This window comes from Tauraco erythrolophus, chromosome 7, assembly GCF_009769465.1.
Source record: "Tauraco erythrolophus isolate bTauEry1 chromosome 7, bTauEry1.pri, whole genome shotgun sequence".
NCBI lineage: Eukaryota > Metazoa > Chordata > Aves > Musophagiformes > Musophagidae > Tauraco > Tauraco erythrolophus.
In genome coordinates this window covers 30,738,463-30,748,280 of record NC_141471.1, presented here as the reverse complement: position 1 = coordinate 30,748,280, position 9,818 = coordinate 30,738,463, and the positions used below count along the sequence as shown (strand labels likewise).

Below are 9,818 nucleotides of genomic sequence, written 5' to 3'. Positions count from 1 at the left end.
TTATTTTAGATTTTCATTACTCACTTAAAGGTCTAATGACACAGCAGGAAGTTATTTTATTCTGTTAGAATGGAAAGATTGGTATGAAGAAATTGGAGCTGTGTAGGATGGCCTAATCAAGACAAAAGACTGACATTCATTAAAAGACAGTGATCAAATGAAAATGGAAAAGGTTTACATGGAAGAAAATGATAGAGAGACATGAAGCCAATTAAAAATCAGATGAGATACAAACACGTAAAAGTAATTACTTATGAAACATATTGTACCTACCAAAAAAAATCCTTGCCTCCATCCAGTCCTCAGCTACATTTTAATCACTGATCAGCAGAAATTTTAGAACTCATTTAGTAGAATGTATTTATCTAACTTTTAAGAATCAAAGCTCTTGCTCAAAAATACCAAAATACGTCTAACTATCCTTTAAGGATAACGCTGCTTTGTAGAGGAAAAAAAAAAAAAAACTGACCTATTTGCTTAGTAAATGTTATTAGTGATGAATAACCCATCAGCTTTCTATACCGTGTTCAAAAAGCTTTTAGAATTTTATTGGTGTGGTGCTCAGTTCTGACAATTCAGCTTTTAATGAAATCAAGAATATCACCAGGAGCTACTTAATTAATTCCCCAGTGCAGCATGAATTTAATTTTCAATTACTTTATTGAGAACTTTTTTTGTTAATTTTACATGAGAAACTATAATCACTGTTACACAACTTGCAAATATTTCAAACAAGACGGCAATCTCCTATTTTTTTGATTTTTTCTGTTCCAAATTCAGCTCCTGAGATGGATTTTCTGCCTCAGCTTCATTTTCATCTTCCTGTAAAAGAAAATGAAAACCTGAACATTAATCAACTTACTGAAGTAGTACACTTTTTGTACTTAGGCATATGTATAGAATTCTGTACAGACTTTGGTCATCTTTTGTGTGACCAATAAACATAAAAATAAGCAAAAAAAAAATCATTTATTAAAGCATTTGATTTTCCTCAAGAGTTGAAATAAAATGGTAAGAACACTCAAAAATTAAACCAGTCTAATTACCTACATTTATAGTAGAAGAATAATTTAATGAGTAAATATTCACTGAGCAATTTACTGGATCATTACAGAAAGACATTACTAAACCATACACGGATGACAAGATACTCAAACGTCTGCAGCAGACAGCATTACACACCTTTCCTTTGTTCTTGACCAGAGGTTTCCACTAAATTAGTTTTGAAATGCAAGAACTTTCATCATTGTTCTAAAAATTACTTTTGAAAAGCATCTGCCATTGAAGAATGTTTCATTTTTTTGAGACCAGATACGTTTACTTCACCATTTGATAAAAGACAATAAATTTAACTTCAGAGACACTTTATGTGCTGCAGCATCGTATTTTTGTCCCATCTAGCATATTTTCTTGACAGGTCTGCCAATTTTCCAATTACTTGTACCACCATATGTTATCTGAAGATCAGTCAGGTCTAAAATAGGAAACATGAGCATGTCAGGCTGCAGTATGCTTACAATATTCTACAGCTTCAGCTCAAGAGTTGGGCTCATAATTCACTATGGGTTCCTCTGGATATCACTGAAAAAATGAAGTGACATCATAATGCCCGTTTCCATAGGAATGGATACTATTTTGTGTCCAGTACAAAATCGTGACCTCCAAAGTATAAATTATGGAAAGACTAAGAAAACTATTTTATAAGGCAACTTGCAACTCATCACATCATGAACAGTCCTTATGACACATTCAAAATAGGGCCATTTTTTCTACGTGCATTTTAATTCAACATAGAGAATCTTCCTTGTTCCAAAAGCACATAGGAGAGAAAACGCATAGACATTTGGGAGCGAAGAAGCATCCTGGCAGCTGTAATGTGCAGTCATCACAAGTCAATACTTGAGAGAAAGGAAATGTCAGGGACATTAGGTGGGACCCAGGAACCCAGGGTACAGCTTCCTGTTTTAAAACAGTACCTTCATTCTTCTAAGAAAATAACCTTATTTTTTTTGCTTTCTAGTCGTCCTTTCACCATCAAAGGGTGTTTTGTAAGGATAATTATAATAAAGATTTAGAGGTACAAATATATAGGAAGATCACATGGGCAGCAGACAATAGAATAGCAATGGAAAATCTCATTTAAAAAATGAGGTCTTGTATTATGTTACACAACACTAAAATAAAACTGCAAAGCTCGTTGTTCTAGTAAAGAAACATAGACTCCAAAGCATTCTGCTTCTAAATCCTTCCCCCTTCTGGAGATAGGCTAGGCACTGAAAAATATTACATGACTGACCACTGAAGGCTAAATGCTTTTATTCTTATCTTTCTGGACTGTTATGTCTTCAATTACCTTTACAACATATGGTGAGCCCTGTGGCTCTTCTAGTTCAGGTGAGGAAACATGTCTGTGCACGGGTGTGAAACCAAAGATTGTTGATTCGTTGAAATTACAAGTATAGCACATATTCAAAGGAGTGTAATGTATAGTACAAATACTAAGGTCAAACTTCTGCAGGAAATAAGGCATGGCAGAACGGGAAACAACAAAGGAACGGTGTGTAACTAAGCTTATTTGTACTGCCTACAGGTGACAAAGAATATTGCTGAATAAAAAAGCCACCCACAGAAACTTTTGGTTGCTACAGAAAAACAGCCAGAGTCTTTCATGAAGGATTTAGTAGTAAAAGAACAGCAAATCTGCATGTTTCTGAAGGCCCTTACCTACAGAAGTTGTATACCTACTGACCTCAATGCCAACTAATCCACCTTCCTAGCACACAACCTGCCATTATTCCAGGGCCCTGACTTGTGCTCCCTCATACATGAAATATAAACCCTACACAATCATTCTTTTCCCAGCACACTTGACATATTGCTTAGGGCTTCCTCTTCTGATAGAAGGAGCATGCAGAAATTTCAGGCACTACAGGAAAGAGACCTGGCCGTACCTTCACTGAGCACAATGCGAGGGCGAAAGGACATCAGGCTCAATACTGAACATAAGCTTCCCAAGCCTATTTTTTGGTGGACAAAAAGGTTTTATCCAGTGAAAAGAGGTTTTGTAACAGAATCTTCTGGCTTTTTGTAGACTTAAAATGTTTTCATTTTGTGCTTATAAGGTCATGCTTGCTCTCTGGCAGATTTCCTATGTTACAGCAGCAGCTGCAGTGATCAGCATTTTCTGAGATGCAGAAATGACAGCTGAGTGGCTACAGCAAGTCTAGGATTTGCTCTGCATGAATACTCAAGATGGAAGCATCCACTATGGGGTATTTTGCAGTACCAATACTCTCCTTTGTTCATCTCTTGTTACTTCAACCAAGTAAAACATATCTGAACAGGTAAAATCTACCAGGAGAGAAAAAATGGGACTTACGCAGGCAGATTCCCACACACAAGTCATTCAGGTCCCTGACTGATGATCTTGTTATTTTTTGTTATTTTGACAATTTTATGCACAAAAGCATTCTGAATAGTATTGCATTAAACCATGCTCCACAACGGACATCTTAATTTTTCAGAAGCATTTTTACTCCATCTCCACTTTCCAAGAACAGAAACAGTCACACGTCATTTTGAAACAGGAATCTAAGTTTCGTACTTCTGCATACGGGTGAGTGCTGCACAAAAGGCAGAGTAACGATGCCTTGATCTTTCTCACAGTATGAATTGACAAGGGAAAAAAACTTTCTTTGTCAGATATGTCTTCAGCCAGATCAGTTCCCAGACCTGTGCACTGCCACAGTGTCAGCAAAAAAGAGATGGCAGAAGTGATGATGGGGGACACTGGAAAGTATGAACCACCAGTTCTGGCACTCACACAGCCTTCTGCCAGAAAAGAAGTGACAGCAGTGGTCTGAAAATGGCAAACTTAGTAATGACAGCAAATTATCAGAGAATTTTGAGCTATGAACTCCTATAAATTCTAAGAAATGCAATATCACTGCTAATATACTTGGGAAAGATTTGAACTGGTATTTAGTGTACACATAATAACCATAGTCCAGGATCTTATAGCAGATATATAGCAGTTCTCCTGTACCTAAAGGAAGCCTACAAAAAAAGCTGAAGAAGGACTTTTTACAAGGGCATGTAGTGATAGCACAAGGGGGTAATGGCTTTAAACTGAAAGAGGGGAGATTTAAATTAGATCTAAGGAAGAAATTCTTCACTCTGAGGGTGGTGAGGCACTGGAACAGGTTGCCCAGAGAAGTTGTGGATGCCTCATGCCTGGAAGCATTCAAGGCCAGGCTGGATGAGGCTTTGAGTGACCTGGTCTAGTGGAAGGTGTCCCTGCCCATGGCAGGGGGGTTGGAACTAGATAATCTTTGAGGTCCCTTCCAACCCAACCCATTCTAATATTCTATGTGAAGGCTCAGTATTCTTTCAGTTTGCTGACGATGCAAACTTTCTTTGAAATATTTAATCTTTTTTTTCTAACAACCCAAGAGGCATCCCAATGATTGCACATAGGATATTGAATTGGTTGCAATTTCCAATGTCATTAATAACTTTGGAAATTTCAGCTAAATAGCCTATATAGCCTAATTATCAAGAAATTATGCTAAACAGACTGCAGATTAAACGTATTTAATATATTTGTTTTACTAATTACCACCTATCATTATCATCATTATAATGCTTTTAATTGTTATGAATAGCAAAGGAAAACCTTTTATCTTCATGTTATCTGTTAAAAAAACAGTCCATGATGGCACTGTGTAAAGTTGCTATTACCAGTGGCTACACAGCAGATGAAATACTGAATTCCAGTTTCTGTTTCAGAGAAATCCAGTTTACATTATTTCTATTAAACTCACATCTCTATTTTATGTTATTATTTATTTTGCTTCCAGTCACCTATGACCCTACTATCTAGTGCTTTCTGTCCTAAAAATTCTGAAACAGAGAACAGTAATTTTGATGTTAAAATCTTCAACGATCAGAGTAGTTTTTGCTAGCAGATGTCACAAATCAAACTTCTCTCTGTATCTTTTTTGACTACAGACAACCACAGATTCGAATATTAAGTAGTGAACTTTGGACACACTCACCTAAAAGATGCCTCAACACAGATCTGTGACTTGTGAGAGTAGCAAAGGGAAATGAATCTCTCAAGACTGTATTACTACTCTTACTGAAAAAGTGCAATTAACAGCCCAAAGATTATTTTCATGTTGAAACAAATGAAGTTTACAAGTCTGGAATTGTTGTTCTTTCAGATTTACAAAACCAACAGTGATAAGGAAAAATGCAAAGGGCTTCATAAAGTGCTGTTAAACCCAACACCCTGAATTGAAATTTCATTTCAGTGGCCTGATAATGCTGATGGACTTTCCACATAATCTTTTTTCCTACATCCTTTCCCCAAGCACCCCTCCTTTTCCCTGATGGAAACAAGGTGCTGGATTGAAGGGTCCTTTGGATGCTCTACGGATGTCTTCAAACATCCTATGGACATCTCTTCCTTCAAACTCCTTAGTCTACACTTGGTAGCTGAGCATTTATGGGCAACAGTAAAAGAACAGGGCCAAGAATTAAAACTGAGACCCTACAATCTGCCACCTAAATAAGTGTTGAGAATTATTATTGAAGTATTGAGCATTCAATAGCTTTGCTGAAGTTAATGGGAATACTTTGATATTTAGATGTCTTCAGGTGCCAAAAAATAAAGGTAAGAAGCTGACTTTTAAGATCTTATTTCTGAAAATTTTGATCTGACAGTTGAGAGAGACTGTCCTATAACTTCATACCCTTTGAAAGCATGTTTAAGGTCAACTACAAATGGTGCTCTGAGCAGAGAATAAGAGGTCCCATGTGGAAAGTTAATAGTAGTAATTATTCCAGAATATTCCCCTGTAGACAAATTATGGCATTTTTCTGGATAGAAATAGGGTTTTGGATGTCCCCTTTCTCTTTTTTTTCCCCTCCAACCAACTTCATTCAAAATGTCTGAGAATTTCTTTTTATTCCATTATTTAATGGTATGAAATCTGAAGATGACAATGAATTAGACAATTCTTAACTCTACAGGGAATCTGACACTACTCTGTATGTAGAACAGATCACACTTCAATTAACTGTGCTAGGAAATGCACCAATTCACAGATTTGTGCATTACACCACACCTGTAATTTCTAAAGTTGAATTACAAAGGTACACTTAATAAAACAAACTTCCTGTTGTGTGCTTTGCAAACTGTAACCTATATTCTAAACTTAACAGACAACGATATATCACACTATGACGTAAATGAACATTTGAATAATAAGAAAGTATGTAAACCACAAAAATATTCTGTTATAATGAGGAACGATTAAAGGGTTCTCTATGTCATCACACAATCTAGAAATATAATTTCAAAAACACTCAGGATCCAATTCAGACACTATGACTTTTCATAGTATCTTACCCCAAAAGAGCTGTAATATGACTAATATACTAAGCTCTACTGAGGGTGTCCAGCTGCTATTTTACCTCTTGCCTCACAGATTCTAGCTAGTAAAACATGAGTTGGAAGTAGGTAAAAATACTTCTAATGCTCTTCTGAAATATATCAGGAAAAAGAGACTTCAGAAACTACAAGAGATTTTCTTTGTGTATGTTAAAGTCTGGCTTTCCAATGTCACAGGCCAATTTTGGAGGAAAAGGAGTTTCAGGGCTAACAGTTGGGAGTTCAAACAGTCTCCCTGTTAAATCGGCAAAAGGTGAGCATCCAGCACTAAAATTCAAAAGTTATTTTTCTTCCAAAACCTGTGCCATCTTCTTCAAATGTATCACTGACAACCCTTATAATGAAGAGCTGTGCAAAAATACAGAGTACAACTGGAACAGTTCTTTACCATGGATATTAGAAGCAAATATAAATTTCTTGTAATAGATGACAGTTTTCTGTCACCGTAGCTCTGCAGTGATAAGGCAGCTGTTTGTTTCCCAAGAAAAGGAGACCCTTGCTACATGGATCATTTTCATAGTGACAGCCTTGACAAGTTTGACATTTGCTTCATGAAGTATTCTGAAGCAGCCATCAAGAAAATGCCCCCTCCGGGACCACTGGCAAGCTGACAGTCGTACCTTTTAATGCGCATCTCCATTAATTCTTACTGTCAAAGCCCACCAAATTCCTACAATGAAATCTCTGCTGATCTGGTACATAAAAAAATGCAGGCTATGAATGAACTAACCATTATAATGTAAATAAACGTGACATCAATTAACTGGAAGCAGGTCTCCACCCCATTTTGTTCAGTAAAAAGAGCAACGTTTAAGTGTTAGTGGTTTCCTTCACCGATGCAGTACACGGCATGGTGCTCTAGGTGGCAATGGAACACCGGGAGAACTATCCTTACACTAACGCTCCTCTTAAGAAGCTACAAGCAGCTGCATGTTTACCACAAACTCTTTCCTTTAACTTGCACTGGTACAAGAACTTTAAGTCTTTTTGAAATGTTTTCCAGCGTTCTGTATTTTCTATTTCCTTGTTTCTAATTCTGATTATACTGATAAATGTACCATCGCAAGTGCCCTTACAGTCAAATTTCATTTAACGCTTAGTACAGAAGTGGAATTTCATGCCAGATTTCAAATCCTCCATCTGTTTCTCTCCTTTTTAGGAGGCAACCATTCCACTGAGTGGCCCTTTTGGCTGACTGCCACTACAGTTGGGAAGCTCTTCAGGCCAGGTGGTGCTTGAAACCCAACCATTGTTTTACAAGTTCAGCTGGTTCTCCTTGAAGAAAGTAGAGAAGAATGTTTCCTCTTTAACAGTTTGAGTCTCTAAAGGTTCAGGTTTATAAACTTTAGACTATATCTATAAATGCTTAGATATCACAACTAAGAAACAGATGAAAAGCATGTTTAACAGGATTGCACTGTGCCTGTGTGGGACGGGCCTCTCTCATTTCCACTGCGGTCTCAGAGTTTACACATTCATTAGGTTTCAAGCCTTCAAGTCTGACACTGTCTTGATTAAGATGTTTTCTAACGCAAATTTGACACTCAATTATACTACTTCCAACTGGGCATATATAAACAGATATATGGAAACCTCAATAGAATCTTCTACCTATGTGGCAATGTAATCACTATTTTTATGAATTATAAATTAAAACAAAGTTTCACTTTATATATACACATATTACTACTACAGAATAATATTCCATAGCCTAGAAATACACATTCTGATCAAATTTATTTTAAATATTCATGGTTATACCCTCACCATCTTTACACTATATATGTACTAAATTATAAGAAGCAAAACTTCTTCATGTTTGTATTCTTGATACTAAGAAATAAAATTACTTCTTACAATAGCTCCATGAGAACAAAAGGTCCTCAGACCATCAATAAGGAATTAACAGCTCTTTGAAATAATTTTATTTCTAAGTACTGTTTAATGAAAAAAACAAGTAAGAAGCTAATTTTTAACTGCTCGATTGTGCGGCTATATATGTATCTTGGTAGTTACTACATGATAGCTGAAGATTTTTATTCGTGCTTTAAATATTTTTGCAAGTATGTTTGGCTATAGGCACCCTTTTATCAAGAGGTCTAAATGTTGTTTCCAAAATAATTAACAACGTTAAACAGGAAAGTAGGCACAACTGAGTTATATGAAAACGCTTCTGTAAGCAACAATCAAGAAGTGCTGCCTACAGTTGAAGGTAGCTGAAAGACATCACTCTAAACATCACCAAAGTACACGTTTTTAATGGAAAAAGACAGCACTACCATATGAAAGGAATACATTTATCTCAATAACAGAGAAAATCCAGACCCTAATGAAAATGTTTTAGGAAAAATGAATGCATCGCATGCTTCTGACCAAAATTAATTAGAGTTTTAATGTTTTACATTTCCACCATAATTCTTTAAATGGTGCATTTATTTCATAGTAATAAACACTTGGTTCATTAAGTAAAGTTCAAAATCTGTGTTACTCGCTACATTTAACAACCTTTGGCCCTCTTTTTCAGTATTTCTTGATTCACGTTTCCAAAGCATTGAATAAGCAATTGAGGAACACAATTAAATTTCATGACTCTGCATATTTAGGATTCTTATTTCATCTAACACAAAGGGCAATTAATCTACCATTCTATACTGAATTCCAACTTTAGTGAGCCATGATAGATACTGAAATGAACTTACAGGAAATGCTTAATTAAATTACTGTAAAAAGCGTAACCAAAGTTTTTTCTTTTCTTATGACAAAAGAAAATGCACATGTAATTAGAAAGTCCACTGCAGTATTATAAATTTAATAACTTGGGAATTCATGAAAATATTGCTATAATGTGACAGCTAGCAATTCAGAAAGCTTTCTTTTATATTTCATCAGAACATTTAACCTGAGTACAGCCATGAAATTCTGTTCAGGCTCTAGGCGTAAAAGATGGATCCCTCAGTGGAATTAATACTGATGACATAGGAGTCTGAAAAGCACAGCAAAGGCCTTTATTTTAGTCATCTATTTTCCAAAACGTGATATAAGTAAATGCTTTAAAAAGAGATTTATATTTGTTGCAACTCTCAATGACTATATTCAGTCACAATCCATGAAGTTGCAAACAAAACTGATAAAAATGGATGAAGCTGTAGATGGAGAATAGACTATGATGGCAAATAGAACCTTTGCTACTGATGAAGAAATCTCCCATCTGTGAGACCTTTGCTTTTTTAAAACAAAACACAATTCCTTTCAGTAGGTCCCTCAAAACACATACTGACATTTAAATTCAGAATCCAACAACTATAACTAGACAGATGTTTCAATGATTTCCACATTCATTAAATAGAACATCCACAAGAGC

The 9,818-nt window shown here is 35.8% G+C and overlaps 1 protein-coding gene across 1 annotated transcript in view; it reads right to left on the bottom strand.

Annotated features, from left to right (window-relative positions):
* Positions 1-747: 747 nt before the first annotated feature.
* PHF14 (PHD finger protein 14) overlaps positions 748-9,818 on the bottom strand; it is a 166,974-nt gene continuing 157,903 nt past the window's right edge. The window contains exon 19 of the mRNA XM_086614903.1: positions 748-822. Coding sequence (XP_086471029.1) covers positions 748-822 — 75 coding nt within the window. The remainder of the gene's footprint in view (positions 823-9,818) is intronic.